Source organism: Bidens hawaiensis, unplaced genomic scaffold (genome assembly GCF_021521415.1).
Source record: "Bidens hawaiensis isolate Kalapana, Puna unplaced genomic scaffold, B.hawaiensis_p1.1 tig00067384_1, whole genome shotgun sequence".
NCBI lineage: Eukaryota > Viridiplantae > Streptophyta > Magnoliopsida > Asterales > Asteraceae > Bidens > Bidens hawaiensis.
Genome location: NW_027501947.1, coordinates 29,367 through 49,840, shown reverse-complemented (window position 1 = coordinate 49,840; position 20,474 = coordinate 29,367). Strand labels below are relative to the sequence as shown.

Here is a 20,474-nt window from a genome sequence, read left to right as displayed (position 1 = left end):
AATTGATGGTAATTCTTAACCGTATTCACAATTCGGTGAATATTGAAGAATATAGGCAGATCTACAATGGAAGCATGTGTATTCTAGGATGCCAATCAATTTTCTTGACGAAGTATAAAATTAGTGCATTTCTTTTCTTCTCTGCTTTATGTATTTGGATACCTCGGAGCAGATATTAGGATGCTCCCAAGTCAAAAAAAATATAATAAAATTTGTATACCCGTGAATATTTCTTCTAGATTAAATAAATGAAGAACCTAAGTTGAAAAGTTGGTTTAGTTCCCAATTTTAATATGATTAATATGGCAATGTCTTGATCACCAAGTTATAGTTAGATCTACAACTATAGTGCTTTGCTAGAGGCTTTGGAAGTGTGATTATGTAAAAAATTATTGTAACGAGTTTTTGAGTTAGTTTTTTCTTGAAATAATAAAGTGTGTATCGATCTTGTCCCTTGAGAAATCCTGGTTGGTTGTCGACGATATTCCTCCCTCGTTTATGTGACAACATAACTAATATATTCTCCCTAATATATTTATCGCTATAAAAGGCAACGAAAATATCTTTGGTTATTACAGAAAAGAAGTACCTTTTGGCCTAAACTTGTTTTCTCTTGCCATAATCTGGCATTTTCTTCCAAGTGGCATCTTTCCTGAACATGAAAATGGTGTAAAAGGAAAAATATATTGATTTCTAGAGAGCTAGCACAATGCAAACCTTTGCTTTTAAGTTTTCAATTTGTTTTTAAATAAAGTAGCCTGAAATCAACAAACAAACTACGTTAATGGAACCGAAACTTATTGATGGATTGTTAACTAACATATTATACTTTATACACACCTTTTTTGCCCGAACGAATCTCAATGCATGTTCCAGCTTACTACCTAACTCGCGTATTTCGTCCAATGAACATGATACCAAGTCTTGTCCTAGAAAATTCCTATTCATGACAAGCGGTTTTAATATGATCAAAAGTTCTATAAAAAACCGATAAATTTGGTGGCAAAGAAAGTAATATAAAGTCAGGAACCGTTTTGAAGCTTCAAGTTAATCTATTTCCTGTTGAATTCTGGCTGCATCTTGGTGCTTCAGTTGCTGCAAAGTATATATAATTAGTTGTGGCTATGTAACTAGAATGTGTTTAGAATCTTAACCTGAGTGTATACTTCAGTTTCCGGATTGCAGTCATCATCAATTTTAACATATTCACGGTACTTCTGTATTATCTTCTGCATGCTGCAATCTCATAATGCGAATATGAATGTTACTTTGGTACAAGTTATCTAACTCTTGAATCAACTCCTCATTTTTGCATTTGCCCTGCTGGCGGTGCACGCATATAATGTATATATGTGTGAACTCTCGGGTGGGCAAAAGTAAAATTGCACTAATTTTGACGTTATTTTACTAATCTCGTGAAAATAACGTTAAAAGTGGGGGAAGGTTATTCAGGCATCATGTGGTGGCGTTGATAGCCGAAAGACAAGGGCACATGCACCAATCAGCCGGTGTCCCGATGATTGAGTGCTATGTGCCTTATGTCCAAGGGCACTCACGAGATTAGTAAAATGTTCTGTGAAACCAGAACAACAAATGCAAAAATGATTTGCGAAGATCAGGCACACGCACTGGTCCTGAATTTTGAAACTAGAATAAAGTTCAAATGCATGCAGAAGAAAATTTTGAATGGCGAGAATACATAATTAATAATGAAACAAGAAGTTGGTGAATGGTGATACTCTCATCAAGATTTCTCATATGCTCGATTTGCTATACATACTTCATTTCAAGCTACACGTTTCTCCAAACGTTTAGCTTGAGGTATCAAGGATCATAATCAATACAATCACACGAATCATGACTAGTCAAAGATGGAAATATTCTCTCCATAAGTTATGTCTTCCATATAATTATAATTAAATGTATTCCTAGAATTAGCTTCCAATTCTTGTATATATATATGTGTAATATTGTAATAGACAAAGTGCGTTTGATTATATTATTGTGGTTGTTTATCATCTTTCCCAGATCAGTCTATTCTTGTTATGAGGGGCATGCTAAATGAGTTTATTACATATATATTTATCGCGAACATTATTGTGTTATCTATATCATCTTTTTCATTGTTATATCTCTCGTTACAGAAGGATCTGATTTTTAGTTACTCAATACAGATAACATATAACTCAACAATATTGTTTCGAATCTTTATATTCTGTCCCCGGCCCAAACACCCTAGTTAATTTATTTAAGCCCATTTTTATTATAAAAAAATTGCCCAACCCAAATCATTTCCAATAAGCGCATTTAAAAATTTTAATTGTTTAAATCTAACAAAAGATCCTCACTTAATGCCCAAATTTTTCGCTCTTCCGGCTCTAAACATTTTAATGATTTTTGGAGACGGCCCTGAGATGAAGAGAGGACGGCCAACCCCGAATCACATATATAAACAAGTTTAATACAAAGTTGACATTGCTAGTGTATGTTGATATTAAACCCGATGAGTAAGACACCTTATACTTACTATTAATAGTAAATAAATTTAAAGATTCCGTTTGAAAGCACGTGGATTTAATTCTTGAGGTCAAGTAAGTCATCGAGATCTTTATTGAGTGCAAAAGGGAATAAAATAAAGTTTATACTGCCAGAGTTAATGAGTACCATTGAGAACAATTCACCAAAAGTTGATACATATCAATATTACTAATGGATCAAGAATGGATGCATGGTACGTACAAGAAGTAGATATTATGATCGACGAATTAACGAGTGAACATCGACTTGAGTAAATAAAAAATTTGGTCTCGTCTGTGGGAACTATTTTCCATGGACTATGCCTTGGCAATCCATCAGTAATACTAAATGTGTAAGATTTTAGATAAGATTCCTGCCGAAGCTTATCAGGTGTTTGTCGGTTGGATAATATGTGGGTTCAATGAAGATAGATTTTCGCTCCATGAGACCACATTGCGACAGGATATTACGTCGCTACTGTGCAATAATTTATCTTACATATAGCCACAGAAGATTACTATAAGTCTTAACTAATTATTGACCTCTTTCAAACCTATATATGATAACAAAAGGTGGTTCAACTCGATACCTGTAAGTACAATTGGTCTCTTTTTCAATCACATGAATTATATGAACCTCTTTGTTTCGTGATAATATGTTTTTTTCTTACTTGTGGTGTCTCATAATTAAATATCAGCAAAGGTATTCTTGGAATCCTCATCTCTCTAAGTGGCAACCTAGTGTGTTGGCCTGACTTCTACATATGCAAAACCTATGTAATACATATTTGTCCTGTTTGTGGTTGATTAAAGATGGAGATGTTGGACTCGGAGTTAAATGTGTTAAATTTGGGTTTGCAAATATGTCTAAGAACATGTGCATGCCTTTTTTTCTTTTTTCATTTCTTTTTTACCAAAATGGGTTGTGAAAAAAGTATTTATTAAAATAGATGTTTGATGGAAAACTATCATTTCTAACATCTAATTTTATTGGATAAGATTAATTGTTATTAAAATAATAAAAAAAAGTCAATGTATTACATTTATAAAACTTGATGGCTATATTTTTTGAAGTAATTTTCATTTATGGTGCACTTATTTTTATTAACATTAAAGGTTCGTAGCAACGTGCGGGTCTTATGTACTCTATATTTTTTTCCTTAAACTTAATATAGTTTTTGATAAATATTATTACATTTTCATATGCATTAAATTATTTGGATAAGTTTTAATGAAAATAGCATTAAAAATGTATTTGGGAATGTAATTTATAACCTAATGTAACTTTTTATAGACTAAAACAATTCACTAACACATGAAATTAAAAGACCAATTATTAATTCGATCATCATGTGTGGGTCTTCAACCCCAATTTCATTTCTATGATCCAATGTGACTTTTTATAACATAGAATGACAATGAGACTCATTAAGTGTAACAATAATCATAAGGGACTTGTTTTGTGACCTTATGTGACTTTGTGTATCCTAAAACAATTCACTAACAAATGACAAGGCTCATTAATTATTTATCATCACAAATGGGTCTTTAACATATGATTTAGTATGATCTAATGCGACTTTGTGTAACCTAAAGCAAATCACTAACAAATGCAAGGGCCGTTAGCGCATTTATCATCATACACGGGTCTTTAGTACTAATATAACTTGTTAATAATTGCTTAATGTGACTATGTAATCTAAATGAACTCACTAATAAATTATAAGACCCATAAAGCTAAGTAGTATATCGATCATCATACACGAGTCTTAAACAACAATCTGACTTGTTGACCTAATGTGACTTTAAGTAACCTAAAGCAACCTATTAACACAAGAAAAGGCCTATTAATAAAGCCCCATTAGTGTATTGATTATACACGGGTCTTTAACACTAAATGACTTGTTAGGACATAATATATCTTTTATCTCGGAGAATGTTTTGCATCTTATTGCAATGTTCCATGTTCTAGTGTCCAAGAAAAATGAATAGTGAATGAAAATAAAGAATAGCAATCCTAGTGATCGGAATATATATATATATATATATATATATATATATATATTGAACGACCAACTAAGTAACGCCGGGTACTTCGTACGCGACACCCATTGGCTAAAGGTAGCCCAAGCCGGCCACTAGTCCGGACGGACGAAGCCCCTAGCGGTCCACCTATTGAGGGATTCACCGGATAAAACCCGACCCCCACGCCCGCCAAATGCATGACACGACAGCGAGGAGCCGGTAAAACCGGGTGAGATCAGGACTCGAACCATGGCAAGCCATGGTCATCTCTCATATCTCCCATATAAATTGGTGATAGTGAGGTTTGAACCCCTTACCTCTCACTAGTAAAGTGAGTGCTATACCATTGAGCCGCAATGATTGGAATATATACCGAACATAAACAAAACTAATTAAAGAGAGGCAAATCTTATCAACTTAGACAGATAGGAGATAAGGCATGATAGAAAATAGTCAAATACTAATGATGTTATCTAGAAACCCTAAAGGGTAATTTGTTTTGCTTTTAGCCAACTAAGTTTGAGATAAAATATATATAATCAAAAGGGTTTTAGGATGAAGATATTATAAGGAAGAAGCTCACTAACAACTAATTATATCTAAAGTTAAAATCATTCAATATATTCCTCCCAAAAAGTATTGGTCAATGTGTTGAGTACAAAAGAAGGTGGTACGGAAGCATGGAGACTCCACTATCAAATCACAACTTTGAATATCATCCAGAAAACTTAACCACAATTCTGTAGCTTCGTTTAATGGTGCTTGATACAGGCATACCTGCTATATATTACACTATTTTTTACACAGTAGTAGTAGTACTTGTTCTAATTTTTATTTTATTTCTGACTAATCCGATAAGTTGAAGATCTATCATACAAACAATAACTTTAAAAGCCTACAGATTTACCTCAATTGTACCCACACGGGTGTGCTAGTTATTATATATACATGTGCATTAGTTACTATATATATGTGGTGTACTTCCAGATTTTTAGGTAATTTTGCGTTGATTTAGTGATTATTATTCTCATATTAGTATATGTTCGTTAGTGTTCCTTTATGTTTTGTGCCCGTTAATGCCATTAGTGTTCATTTGCATTCGTTTACCAAAATTAATGAACGGAACACGAACAAGCTCAGCTCCTTAATGAACAAACACGGACACAAAATCTGGTTCGGTAAAGTATTTATGAACCGTACACTTAACGGACGAGCACGGACAAGGTCTCGTCCGGTTCAGTTTGGTTAGCTAATATTCATACAATCAATTACATTAAAAATCTATAGATAACATTTTATTTCCCCCGAGAACGTTTTATAAAACTTTTTTGACTCCTGAAGTTGTAGTATTTACCTCAATTGTACATACATAGGTGTAATAGTTATTATATATACATGCCGTTCAAAAAAAAATATATATATATATGCACATGTGTGTGTATCATATATGTATATTATATGTGCATATGATTATATTATATGTAGGTGTGTACATATAGAGATCATGAGAGTTATAAGAGCGTACTTGGAGCTTGCAAATTGATAAAGTTTTCCTTTTTCAGAGAAAATAATCAAAGCAACATCAGCATCACAAAGAACTGAAAGCTCTTCAGCCTTCTTCAAAAGCCCATTTCTTCTCTTACTGATAGTCACTTGCCTGCTTGAAGAGTTCTCTATTCTTTTCAGCTCCACTTTACCTCTCACCATTTCCTGCTAAACATATACATATATACACACACACACACACTCACAAAGTAAAAGATGTTAACAAATCTATAAAAGAATTGTGGAAATTTACCAAGTTTGATCAAGAAAGAATTAAGTACCACAAATCCCCTAGAATGTAAATCTAGTGAAGTATTCAAGAACTAGTGAAATCCTAAAGAGGTAGTTAGAGATGAGATAGAAGAAGCATGACTAGGAAGAAATTTATAGTGGAGAATTGAAAGAGGGGTGTGTGATCTTTTTAGGTTCCGTGATGTGAAATTTCTTTACATTTAAACCACAAATTTGGTTGGGTTTCCTTATTAGTCTATTAATTGTGTACTACCTCCTCTATATGTCAAGAAAAGAAGTAAAGGCACACAAAAAGTTATTGCCAAAGGGAATTAAAAACGTGTTGGTTATAATAAAATATCCCAAAATAATATGTACCATCTAAATTTAAATTTAGATATTTTTCCGAAGAAGAGCATTGTATATAGAGAAGTCATGTTTTGAGAATGTCAGAATGATATATAAAATTTAACTACAAAATAAAGCCTTTATCTTAGAATAAACTACGATTTTAATCTATATGATTTGGGGAAAGAAAAAAAAGAAACTATTAGGTCTTTAAACGGACAGAACGATTATAAATAATGCATATTCGTGTTTGTTCGTTTAAGTTTAACAGAACAAATGTTTGATTAAGAACAAATAAATTAACATTGTTTTTTCTTCGTGTTTGCTAATTAAGAAAATGAAATGTCCGTATTCGTTGTTTGTTCGTTAATAGTATAAATAAATGGTTTATGAATGTCAACACAAACAATCATAAATGAACAAACATATATAACTGATTATAGATGAATGAATCTATGCAACCATAATTGAGCGAGGACAAATTAAAAGTAAACGTGAACATCAATTAGTTAGCGTGAAAAACCTTAAACAACTAGACTAAATTTAAATGAGCTAAAAAGTTTAAATGAAAATATAAACAAACAAACAAGTATAAATTAACGAACACAAATCAACGAAAAAAAAAAAGAGACGTAAATGAACGAAAATTCATAAACATAATTGAACGAACAAGACACATGTTTATTGTCATTATATTATTAATAAACGAACTTCATGTAAAAAAATCACGATTGGTTCTTTGAATGTTAAATTTGTTAAAATGCCTAGTTATGGTTTCATTATCGTTTCAATTAACTCTGCTCTTATAACACCATTGATCTGTGTTGCTAACTTTTTTATGAATGGACTAAAAATCACGTGATAATGTGATACAAGAACAAGAAAAGTATTTGTAAACTTCTACTGAAACCAATATACATCATGGAATAACTTCAAACAAAAGCTGAAATCATAAACAACTGCTTAATTATAGAGTAATTGAATATCCCCTTTAATAAAAACCGACGACCAAATCATTAAATCGGTTTTTAGGTTTGGTGAAGGCCTTTTGGGCCTAATTAGTTTAGGATGGAAAGCTCGTTTGGCTTTCATAAGTTGTAGACCTTAATTATCATAATTAGGTATCTATAAATATCCATATATTGTAATTGTCATCGTTGTACCACTGTGCAATAAAGAAAGAAACCCTAGTTGCAACCCGTGGACGTAGGTCGCTTTGACCGGAACACATAAATCTCGTGTTCTTGTTTACTCTTTCTTTCGTGTGTGATTGTCTATTCCGTTGCGTACTTGCTCTGATCTATACCTAACATTCTAGTGGCCAGGATGGAGATAGATAATGGTAATAGTATAGGGAAGTGGCTAATCAATTGTCGCTACAAGCCTGACGAGCTAAATATGTGTTGCCACGCGTTTGAACACACCATTAGGGAAAGGTGGATTGCTGGGATGGCTAATCGGGGGAGGTATTAGTGGTTGTCGATTGATGAGAGATAGAATATAGATTAAGAGAATGAGGAGAATATATAGTATTAGAGCTTATGTTGGTGATGACGATTATGTCGTGGTAGTGGTAATAAGGTGCGTGAGGGTGGGTGGGGGGAGGGGGAGGGGAGGGGGGGGGGGGTTGGATTTGGTAACAATTTAATATCTTCTGAAACGTCTACAAATTAGATCTTTCTTAATCCCTTATAGATTTTTAATATAGTCAAAGTGTTGATTGTGCAGTCCAATTAAAAACATCGGCATATATATATATATATATATATATTTAGACACAATTACATAATTAGTCTCAACATTTTTCTAATGTAACAAGATTGGATACTAAGTTTTAAAAGTCACAGGTATAAGCACTAAGGTTTTAATTTTATAGCAATGTTATGTACTAATTTTGACTTCCGTTAAAATTCAACAAAAATGATAGGCATGTGTAAAAAAGTTGAGGGCATTATTGTCATTACCCGCTCTCACTCAAATATGGTTGTATATAATATTCATACTATAATATCTTATTAACATAATATTTCAAAACATAAATGAAAGGACGTCACAAGAATTAAAACAATATAAGTTTTAGCTTTAAAAGCTAAAAAATTGCGTCAAGCATACATTTGCTTTTCTATTAAAAACCCCTTTTAAATAAAATATATTTTGGTTTTTCATTTTGCAATGAAAATATCTTACGTAAATAGTAATTTAGATATATTTAATTTAGCTTTTTATTTTAGAAATAAGAAAAAAAAAATTTAAAGATTTACTCTAAACAAGTAAGTTATGCCCGCACATTACGCTAGTTCAGTTTTAATTAAAATTTATATGAAAACCCAGAAAAAAATAAGTATATTCCGATTTTTATAAAACACTATATCTAAATAGAATATGCTAGTTTGATCAAAAACCATTAAAAAAATGTGGCATTGGTTCAGTAATACTGGTACCAACATTGTTCGATCAGTATCGGTTCGGCTTGATTTGTTGTCGGGGGAAATCAGTATGGTTTACGAGACAAAAAGAAGACGTTATTCTGAACACAACTCGATGGGTACGGCATCAGTACTCGGTATTGTTTACGATAAAAAAATGTTTAGTTTAAATGATTTTATCAAATAAGCATTGTCTGATGTAAGTATAAACCCTTAAAATATGTGTTTTTAATTAATCAAAAACTATAAAACGAATATTGGTATTTTTCCCGATAATAACAATGATGGCACAGTGTAGTTCGGTCAGTGCAGGTATGTCCGTCACGATACAAGTACGTTACCGTCAGTCGATATATCATAAGATAATAGAAAGTATCATATTTTGAAGACAAATGGATAAAAACCATACTTATTTTACAATAATACGTTTGCATTTAAGTTGCACGAAATGGAGAGTGGGTTCATCTTAATTGGCCTTACGTATTAGTTGGCTTCAAAGTTGAGAGGGTTCCAACTTCCAAGATGGTGCCCTCACCCTTATATTACAAATAATAGTTTTATTTTAGCGTGCTAACCTAATCAAGCTCGATACAATAAAATCGCTCTCATTCGTTAGATGAACTTTCGTTTAGACTTGGAACTCTCTTTTAGCGAGTCTCAAATAGTTCACGAACGAATTAGTTAGATGGTCTTTCACTAGCACTTGAACACATTTATCAACAACATAACTCGAGCAATTAATCATAAGACCATCCTGAAAAGTTCACAAACAGTTCACTCGTTATAAAACCGAAACACGTTTAACCCATCCCAAATCCATTTTCATAGATATCAAAACTTTACTAAAGTTATGCCAGGGAATTAAAAACGTGTTGGGTATAATAAAATATTCCAAAATAATATGTACCATCTAAACTTAAATTTAGATATTTCTCCAAAGAAGAGCATTGTATATAGAAAAGTTATGTTTTGAGAAAATAAGTCACTTTCAAGTTTAGAGAATTATATATAAAATTCAATTACAAAATAAAGCCTTTATCTTAGAATAAACTACGATTTTAATATATATGATTTTTGGGGAAAGTAAAGAAAGGAAACTATTAGTTTAAAATTTCTAATTTGGCTTTTTTTTCAGTGTGGATAGGTCTTTAAACGAACATAAATAAGGTATGTTTGCGTTTGTTCGTTTAAGTTTAACAGAACAAATGTTTGAATAAGAACAAATAAATGAACATTGTTTTTTTGTTCGTGTTTTCTAATTAAGAAAATGAAAATGTTTGTATTCGTTGTTTGTTCGCTAATAGTATAAATCAATGGTTTATAAATGTCAACACAAACAATCATAAATGAACAAGCATCAACCATAATTGAGCGAGGACAAACTGAAAGTAAACATGAACATCAATCAATTAGCGTAAAAAACTTCATGTAAAAAAAAGAATCACAATTGGCTCTTTGAATGTTCAATTCGTTAAAATGCGTAGTTGTGGTTTCATTATTGTTTCAATTAACTCTACCCTTATAACACCATTGATCTTTGTTGTTAATAGGCTAACATGCACATTTGATAATGTGATAAGAGAGAGAAGAAAAGTATTTCTTAATTTCTACTTAAACCAATATACATCATGGAACTTCAAACAAAAGCTAAAATCATAAACGACTACTTAATTATAAAGTAATCGAATATCCCCTTTAAAGACCGACGACCATATCATTAAAACCGGTCCCTTTCTTGCCGGAGTTCTGTGTTAGGGTTTGGTGAAGGCCTTTTGGGCCTAATTAGTTTAGGATGGAAAGCCCGTTTGACTTTCTTGTTCCTTAAATTGTAAACCCTAATTACCCTAATTAGGTATCTATAAATATCCATCTATTATAATTGTAATCTTTGTACCACTAATCAATAAATAACCCTAGTTGTAGCCCATGGACGTAGGTCTCTCTGACCAAATCTCATGTTCTTGTTTACTCTTTCATTCTTGTGTGTGTGATTTTCTATTCTGTTGCGTGCTTGCTCTGATCGATACATAACAAGTTAAAGATGGTAATAGGTATGGAAGTGGCTAATCAATCGTCGCTACAATCCTAACAAGTTAAAGATATGTTGTCACGCGTCTAAAGACACCATTGGGGAAAGTTTGATTGTTGGGAATGACTAATCGGGGGTGAGTTATGGATCGATGATCGATAGAATATAGATTAAGAAAGCGGGAGAATATTGAGTAATAGAGCTTATATTGGCAACGGCGATTATGACGCGGTGGTTGTAATTAGGCGTGTGTTGTGGCGGGGGGAGGGGTTGGGGATTTGGTAACCAATTAACATCTTCTGAAACCAATTAAAAACACTGGCATATATATTCATTAGACACATTAACATAGTCCCTAATGTTTTTCTAATTTAACCAGATTGTGTACTAAGATTTTAAAAGTTACAAGTATGAGTACTAAGGTTTTAAGTTTGTAGCAATGTTTGTATATAATATTATAGGCAAAAAAACTAAAGCATTATTGTCATTACACGTTCTCACTCAAATATGGTTGTATATAATATTTATAATATACAATTTATTTTGACAAAATATTTCAAAACATAAATGAAAGAACGTCAGGAGAGTTGAAACAATGAAGTTTTAGCTTTTAAAGTTAAAAAATTGCACCAAACATAGTTGTTTTTCTATTAAAAACCCTTTTTAAATAAAATATATTTGGGTTTTGTCATTTTGCAATGAAAATGACTTACGTAAATAGTAATTTAGATATATTCAATTTCGCTTTTATTTATAAATAAGAAAAAAATAATTTAAACATTTACTCTAAACGAGTAAGTTATGCTGTACATTATGCTGGTTCGGTTTTAAATAAAAACTTATATCGAAACTCAGACAAAAACAAGTATATTTTGAATTTTATAAAACACTATATCTAAAAAACAGAATATGTTTCTTTGTTCAAAAACCATTAAAACAATGTGGCCAGGGTTCGGTAATGTCGGTATCAACATTGTTCGATCAGTATCGATTCTGCTCGATTCGTTGTCGGAAGCAATCAGTATACTTTACGAGACAAAAAGAAGACATTATTCTGAACACAACTTAGTGGGTACGCTACCAGTACTCGGTATTGTTTACGATAAAAAAGGTGTTTATTTTCAACGATTTTATCAAGTAAGCATTGTCTGATGTAAGTATGAACCTATAAAAAATGTGTTTTTAATTAATCAAAAACTATAAAACGAATATTGGTATTTTTTTTTCCGATAATAACAACGATAGTACAGTGTTGTTCGGTCGGTATCAGGTATGTTCGTCACGGTACAAGTACATTACCGTCAAGCGATTAATTTAGAAGACAAACGGATAAAAACCAATAATACGTTTACATTTAAGTTCACGAAATAGGGAGTAGGTTCATCTTAATTGGCTTTATGCATCAGTTGGCTTCACAGTTGAGAGGGTTCCAAGATGGTGCCCTCACCCTTATATTTACAAATAATAGTTTTATTTTAGTGTGTTAACCTAGTCAAGCTCGATACATTAAAATCGCTCTCTTTTAGCGGGTCTTGAATAGTTTACGAACGAATTAGTTAAATGTTCTTTAACTAGCACTTGAACTCACTTATCAACAACATAATTCGAGCAATTAATCATAAGACCATCCCGAAAAAGTTCACAAACAATTCACTCGTTACAAAACCGAAACACATTTAACCCATCCCAAATCCATTTTCATAAATACCAAAACTTCACAAAACCGAAACAACATCAAATTATGTGATCCTAACACCACTAAACTAAAACTATTAAAACCTAACAACTATGGTTTTGAAGATTGATTTTCATCTTCAGCTGAAGAACCACCACCAAAGCTCGAAACCGGTCTCACCGCAACATTAAACACCGGCGTTACTCCCGCGGGTATGGCCCACAGCTGCGGCTGGTGACCCGAGATGACGTAAGCACCCGCGGCAGGTGGACCACCCATGGTCCACACAGGGACCATCCCTTGTGGTACTATTGGAGCCACAGGGGCAAAATTGGAAAACACTCCATCATTATTATTAACATTAACATTAACATTAACGCCGTTAAATTCACTCTTCATTTTCTTCCGTCCACCTTCACCGTTACTCGTAACGTCATCGTTAATCTCACCGTTACCGTTAAATTCACTTTTTAATTTTCTGCTACCATTACTAGTGGTCGTCGGGACCGTTAACGTTCCGTTAACGGTAACGGCAATAGCCGGAACCGTTCCTGAACCGGTGGCTTCAACAATCGCCGGTTCAGCATGCTCTAACAGCCACTGAACCGTTTCACCGTCGGATTTGTGACCTAATTCTCGTGTCAACTGGAACACTCTGGCGGCACACGCCGCCGGTAAGCGAATCCTCCGGCCACGGCCTTCGACTTTGGTGTGACGGTCTTTGTTCGACCTGCGTGGAAGTGAAACGACGGCGTTTGATAAGTATTCAGGTGGCTCTTGCTTGATGATTGTGTAGGTTGATGGATCGTCACCGAGTAATGGATCTGGTAAGGATAATATGTTAGCGGTGGTGGTGTTTGATTCTTCTTGTTGTTCGTTGGATTGATTATTATTATTGATTGATGTCATGGTGGAATTGAAATTGAAATTGAAATTGAAATTGAAAATTGGGGGTGAATTGAATAGGAAGAAACCCTAGATCAAAGGTGGGCCTCACTTATCCGTTCAATACCGCTATTTATCAACGGCTTGCTTGGATTGTTCTTCCGAGTATCTTCTACACACACGTGGAGGATTATTATTATTATTATTATTATTATTATAAAATAAAAAAGTACCTTTTTCAGTGGGAAAGAGTTAATTCAATTCATGTAATTAATTTTTTGGATATTGGTTTTAACTTTTAATCGCTCTTAACTATGACTCATTGATAGATAGCACTTTTAATTTACGAATCGTTCCCCAATACTCTCAATTTTTAACATATTTTCTTCTGGCACTTCTGGAGTAACGAGACGCTAACTTCTTTAGTGTTTGGGGTAGAAAATGTCATTTTTCAAAGTTCAAGGGATTAAATCAAATTTTATTTATTATATATTCCATCATATCACCCCTCTTCCCTGCCAACAACCACCAGCCACCACTGGTAGCCGTCAATCACCCCATTCTTTGGTGTTTGAAACCGAGTCGGTTGAAAACCATATAGGAAACACTCCGAATCGATCCCACCAACCGACCTTCCCGGGCCAAAATTCATCGGCGCCTCAAATTCCGCCGGAAAAACCTCTTCATCGTTAAAATAGTTTTCCCTCCAATAATATGGCTGCCAGAGAAACCCAACTCTTCATCATCGCCACCATTCTCCTCGCCGCCGCCACCACCATATTCCTCCCAGTCATAATCACCACCGTCTCCTACCCACCACACCACCACCACCGTATCCCACCCAATAACAACCACCACCCACTCGACTTCCCATCCAACGCCTCCCAATTCCTCCAATCCAATGGCTTCAACTTCATCACCAACCTCATCCACGTCTCGCCGGACATCTTCTTCTCAACCTTCGAATCCATCATCTTTGCCATCCTGGATTCCACCATGTCCAATCTCTCAAACCCTTAGTGGCCGGTGGTTGGTGGTTGTCGGCAGGGAAGATGGAAGAGAGGTAGTTGTTGGGTGGAGATGGATGATAAAATATATAATAAATAAAATTTGATTTAATCAATTGAACTTTGAAAAATGACATTTTTTACCCCAAACACTAACGAAGTTAGGCATCGGCGACAACATTCGCTTTACCGGGGTGGTAGCGAATCTCGCAATCGTAATAACTAAGTAATTCGGCCCATCGTCGTTGTCTCATGTTGAGATCTTTTTGGTCAAAAATGTGTTGAAGGCTTTTATGATCGGTAAAAACCACACATTTTGTTCCATAAAGGTAATGTCTCCAGATTTTGAGAGCGAAAACGACGGCACCAAGTTCGAGATCGTGAGTCGTATAGTTCTTCTCGTTGACCTTAAGTTGCCTTGATGCGTATGCGATTACCTGACCTCGTTGCATGAGAACACAACCAAGGCCTTGATGGGAGGCATCGCAAAATACAACAAAATCGTCGTTTCCATCGGGAAGGGTTAGAACGGGAGCATTGCAAAGCATGTCCTTGAGAGTACAAAAGGCTTCCTCTTGCTTCGAACCCCAACCGAAGGGTTGTCCCTTATGGGTGAGAGAGGTAAGAGGCAAAGAGATTTTGGAAAAATTCCGAATGAAACGACGATAATATCCGGCCAAACCGAGGAAGGATCGAATTTCCGTGGGAGTCGTTGGAGTTTTCCAATCCTTAACAGCCTCAATTTTAGCGGGATCAACATGAATACCTTTGTCGTTTATGATATGTCCCAAAAATTGAACTTCCTCGAGCCAAAATTCACATTTGGAGAATTTGGCATAGAGTTGTTCGTTTCTAAGGAGCTCGAGAATGGAACGCAAATGATGTTCATGTTCGGCTTTGGATTTAGAAAAGATAAGGATGTCATCAATAAAGACAATAACGAATTTATCAAGGAATGGTTTGCAAACGCGGTTCATGAGGTCCATAAATACCGCAGGTGCATTTGTTAACCCGAAGGGCATAACCAAAAATTCGAAATGTCCATATCGAGTACGGAAAGCGGTTTTTGGAATGTCTTCTTCGCGAACACGCAATTGATGATAACCCGATCGAATATCAATTTTGGAGAACAAGTTGCGCCTTGAAGTTGGTCGAATAAGTCGTCGATACGTGGCAATGGATAACGATTTTTAATAGTAAGCTTGTTAAGTTCACGATAATCAATGCACATACGAAACGAACCATCCTTCTTTTTCACGAAGAGAACGAGAGCGCCCCAAGGAGAAGAGCTTGGACGAATGAAGCCTTTATCGGAAAGTTCTTCGAGTTGGTTTGACAGTTCTTGCATTTCCGACGGGGCTAGACGATAAGGAGCCTTGGCCACGAGCATCGCGCCGGGCACAAGATCGATTTGGAATTCAATCGGACGAACGGGAGGAAGACCGGTAACATCATCGGGAAAGACATCAAGGAAATCACGAACAATAGGAATATCTTGAATCTTCCCTTCCTTTTTGTCTTTTGTCACCGAGAGAGCTAGAAACTGAACATACTTTTGGCGTAAGTACTTTTGCGATTGAGCACACGACATGATATTTAGCCTTCGGGGAGTTGCGTTTCCAAAGACCTTAAGAATTTTACCGTTGACGAGCGGGATGCGAATGAATTTATCAAAACAAACGACTTCGGCACGGTGCAAAGATAACCAATCCATGCCTACTATGACATCGAAGCTACCCATTTGCATCGGGATGAGATCAATGGAGAATTTATGCTTAGAAAGAATAAGAGAACAACCGCAGATGACGGAATTGATGGTAATAGAATTTCCATTGGCGACTTCAACAGAGAACGGTCGGGAAAGTTTAGTTCGAGGCATCGCAAGTTTCGACTCAAATTTCAAAGAAATAAAACTTCTATCGGCACCGGTATCAAATAAAATAGAAGCCAAATGATAGTTCACCAAAAACATACCGTTCACAGCATCGTTTGCCACTTGAGCTTGATTTGCATTCATCATAAAAGCTCGCCCTTGATTACCATGGTTGACTTGAGGTGCTTGTTGTGGAGGTGGAGGTGATGCTTGGATTGCTTGGATGGGTTGGATGAGTGGTGCATTGAGTTGGGGAATTTGGGGTTGGTAGGTTTGAACTTGGTAAGCCTGGGTTTGGTAGTAAGGTACGGTCACGGTTTGGTTAGCAAAGGTGAGGCGAGGGCAATTGTTGCGGAAATGGTTTGGATTTCCACAATTGTAACAAGCTCGGGGTGGTTGGGGTTGGTTTGGTGGGTAGGGTGCATATCGGTTTTGGGAATTTTGGAGAAAAGTTCTTGGTTGGTTTGGTTGGTTAGGTTGGTTGGGTTGGGTTTGTAGTGGGGATCGACATGTGGTGTTGAGATGGCCAAGTCGGTTACAAATGGTACATTGGCGACAAAGCGAGTTTGTTGGGTGGTGAAGTTGGCAAGTGTTACATAGCGGGGAGTTCCCAACATAAGGTTTTCGGTTTTCAGGGAGGGTTTGGGTTTGTTGTTGTGGTTGAGGTTGGGTGACAACATAATTTCGGTAGTTGGTTTTGGGTTTCTTTTTGTTGTTGTTGTTGTTGTTGTTGTTGTGTCGGGAAGAGTTTGAGTCATTTTTAAAGAGTTTTAAGGACCAAAAAGAATGTTTTCAAGACCCAACAAGTGTAAAACAATATTGTAACATAAAATCCATCATTTTGATTATATCATAAGCTTTGGTTTACAAAATGGGTCGGTTTACATGATAAACGAATACAAACGAGACCCGAAATTGACGAATGTCACAGTTATTTCTTACACTCACAAACATATCCACAAAATATTAAAAAAATATACGGTGTGAACATTGTAATTCTGAATTTAACTTTCTAATATAACATTATTTCTCTTCTACTCACAACTATTCATAGTCATACCATTTAATTAACAAAACTTACTCGCATAACTATTGGGAACATGTTGAGAATGTTATTTTAGAGGTAGATGCAGTGAGGGGATCAACACAATGATTCACGAATTTAGATAGTTATGTATGATGGTAATGTCGGACCTAATATGACGAGTAGTGTGGTGTCGACTGTTGAGTAAAGCTATGGCTAGACCTTAGGAGTATTAAGGGTGCAAAGACTTTGTAATCCTATTGGTTATCATCCTAGCTTAATTAATTTTGCTAATAAGAATTTCGTGTGGTGAAAATTTTGCGCTGGGAGGTAATGGGATACCAATAGTCTCATGTAGTACATCGTTGTAGAAATTTTAAGGTTATCAGTCAGGTAACAGTAGTGTGGTCAAGTTTTGATTTGTTGAGTTCAAATTGTCACACCCCCATTTCGGGCCTAGGGGTATGATCCATAGTTGGTACCATATTTGTAAATAAATCAGAGTTACGGGTTTTAGCGGAAGACTTTATGAAAAATAAAGGATCGATAATATAAAATATTTACATTTCAAAATACGAGACAAAAGTCTCGTTTAATATTTACTTGTTTATATGTTTTACAAAACTATCATATTTTAATATTTACACAAAATTATCCGAGCCATCGGATTCTTGAGCTTCTTCGTCTTGCAAGCTCTAACCTTGGTTACCTGCAAAATGTTATTAAAATACGTCAGCAACGAATGCTGGTGAATATGCTGACGCTAAAATATTTTCTTTACTTAATTAACCCTCAAGACCACGTAAGTCTCGGCCCGTCTTGGCTTAGGAATAATCAAGTTAAAACAATCATCATAAACTCGAGTCTCTGCACTAGGTCACCACAGCAAAACACCGCAGCGTTTATGACATAACTTAGGTACCATAAATATACACATGGTCATTCCCCACTCGGACGTAACTTAGGTCCGGCCCATCGTGGATGGAGGTCGTGACCAAGCGTGGTGCGATGTGCCCACCGCATTCCACATATGTAAGGATCCAGACAAACGTATACCATAGCCTGAGGGCTGGCTTATACACTTATTTATAATGTTTTTAGAGACACGTAGCCTCATGTAAAGTTTTACACATAACACGTTTGTTTGTTTGAAAACAAGTTCGTAAAAGTGGGGCGTATTCACCTTTCAATGGGATCGGCTTCCAACACCGTCCGTATGTCTTTCCTTCGCTATCTCGCACCTATAGTACGAGTATAACATTCATTAGTCGGATACACGATTCGGCTTTAAGACCTCTAGTCTTAATTATCTCGATGAACCTTTAGTTCATAATCCCTTTTTACTTTAAAACCTTTAGTTGAAAAGTAATATTAATAAACCATTAGTTTATTTATAAAAATCCGACATTTCTTATTCATTAAGAAACGTATTTCTTTCTTTATTATTTAAGTATACTCATTACACGTAAATAATATATTTTATAACAAAGAATATTTATACATATATACTCATATATAAATATTTTATTTCTTTTCTTTCTTTTCTTTGTTATATCTTTCTTTATTTATCGAGAATAACTTTGACTTGGGTATTAAGCCGTTATAATATTTTATTATTAGTTTGGTCGGGCATTATGCCTACCTTGCTCAGCTTAGAAATACCCTTAACACTCGGGCAGCACTTCGATTCTACTTGATCTTTTTCACCTTCTCTTGATCAATACTTCTCTTCGGCAAGCAAATCGAGACATCAACACATCTTGGCACGTACTTCGAGGTATTCGTCGGGACGTCTGGGCAGCACCTCCTCTTTATATGGAACGTCGTCGGGAAGTGGCACGTTTATCGAGGTGTATGGCACGGAAAACGAGGTAGCGGAATACGGTTTTCAAGTCGGATCGAGGGCACGCTTTACGAGGTGTAGAGAGAGAGTAGTGAGAGAGTAAATGTGTGAAAATTGGTGTGAGATTATGAAGATCCGGAGGCTGCTATTTGTTGGGCTGAAATCGGACCCCATCGCGGTACGCGATGGGTCCCCTGGCTGGCCCGTCGCGTACCGCGACGTAGGCCTGCGCAGTCATCCCCTAGACCTGCCATGTGTCAACACGTGGTAGGCGCCGAGCCACGTGGCGACATGTGGCGGACGTGTTGCCACGTGGCGACACGTGGGGGCAGGTGTTGCCACCGTGTGCCACGTGGCACATATGTCACGCGTGTCAGACCACCCTATCGCGATACGCGATGGGTGTCTCCTCTGGCCCATCGCGTACCGCGATAGGTCAGGAAATCGGAATTTACACTTTTAGTCCTTGTAGGTTAAAAATTGGCAGAATTGGTCCATTGACTTTGGAAATTGACATTTTTGGCCCGAAATTTACGTGATGTTACATCCTCCCCACCTTGAAATAAATCTCGTCCTCGAGATTATTTACAAGAACAAGTGGGGGTATTTCTTTCTCATCTCAGACTCGAGTTCCCGATTATACTCAGGCCCTCTTCGGGAATCCCATCTTACTTTCACGATTTTTTACGTTCGTTTTTTAAGTTTCTTTAATTTTGAATCTTCGATTTGAATGGGACGTTCTACGAATTTTAAATTCTCATTGATTTCTACGTCTTTTAAGGGCATTGAAAGAGATTCATCGGCTAGACATTTTCGTAGGTTTGAAACATGGAATACGTCATGTATTCCTTGCATTTCCTCGGGTAATCGCAAACGGTATGCGACGGTACCGATTCGTTCGAGTACCTCGAAGGGTCCAACGAATCGAGGACTTAGTTTGCCTTTCTTGCCGAAACGGACTACGCCCTTCCATAGCGAGACTTTTAAAAGAACTTTGTCACCGACGCTAAACTCTAACGGCTTACGACGGACATCGGCGTAACTCTT

General features: G+C 35.8%; 1 protein-coding gene and 1 pseudogene across 4 annotated transcripts; both read right to left on the bottom strand.

Annotated features, from left to right (window-relative positions):
- Positions 1–818: 818 nt before the first annotated feature.
- Positions 819–6,600, bottom strand: LOC143604946 (MADS-box protein AGL42-like). Of its 2 annotated transcripts, XM_077081258.1 has the most exons (5): positions 6,368–6,600; positions 6,067–6,251; positions 1,155–1,236; positions 1,031–1,095; positions 819–940 (listed from the first exon to the last, which is right to left on the bottom strand). In XM_077081258.1, exons 2-4 carry the CDS (start codon positions 6,246–6,248, stop codon positions 1,048–1,050), a joined length of 312 nt encoding a protein of 103 aa, XP_076937373.1. In that variant the 5' UTR covers positions 6,249–6,251; positions 6,368–6,600; the 3' UTR covers positions 819–940; positions 1,031–1,047. The 2 variants fall into 2 exon arrangements, with proteins under 2 accessions (XP_076937373.1, XP_076937372.1); XM_077081257.1 differs by having other exon boundaries at positions 822–1,095; positions 6,368–6,597.
- A 3,260-nt stretch (positions 6,601–9,860) lies between these two features.
- LOC143604944 (transcription factor TCP19 pseudogene) lies at positions 9,861–13,714 on the bottom strand (annotated as a pseudogene). 2 transcript variants are annotated; one of them, XR_013148397.1, is made up of 2 exons: positions 12,840–13,714; positions 9,861–9,933 (listed from the first exon to the last, which is right to left on the bottom strand). The product of XR_013148397.1 is annotated as a transcription factor TCP19 pseudogene, transcript variant X2 (transcript). The 2 variants fall into 2 exon arrangements; XR_013148396.1 differs by lacking the exon at positions 9,861–9,933 and having other exon boundaries at positions 12,759–13,714.
- Positions 13,715–20,474: the final 6,760 nt, after the last annotated feature.

Bases quoted from the DNA above. Each gene is read 5' to 3' on its own strand.
- LOC143604946 (XM_077081258.1), bottom strand. From the start codon at position 6,248: ATGGTGAGAGGTAAAGTGGAGCTGAAAAGAATAGAGAACTCTTCAAGC. The intron at 1,237-6,066 runs GTACGCTCTTAT...ATGAGATTGCAG, and splicing joins TATCAATTTGCAAGCTCCAA to CATGCAGAAGATAATACAGA. The intron at 1,096-1,154 runs GTTAAGATTCTA...TATACTTTGCAG, and splicing joins AAACTGAAGTATACACTCAG to CAACTGAAGCACCAAGATGC.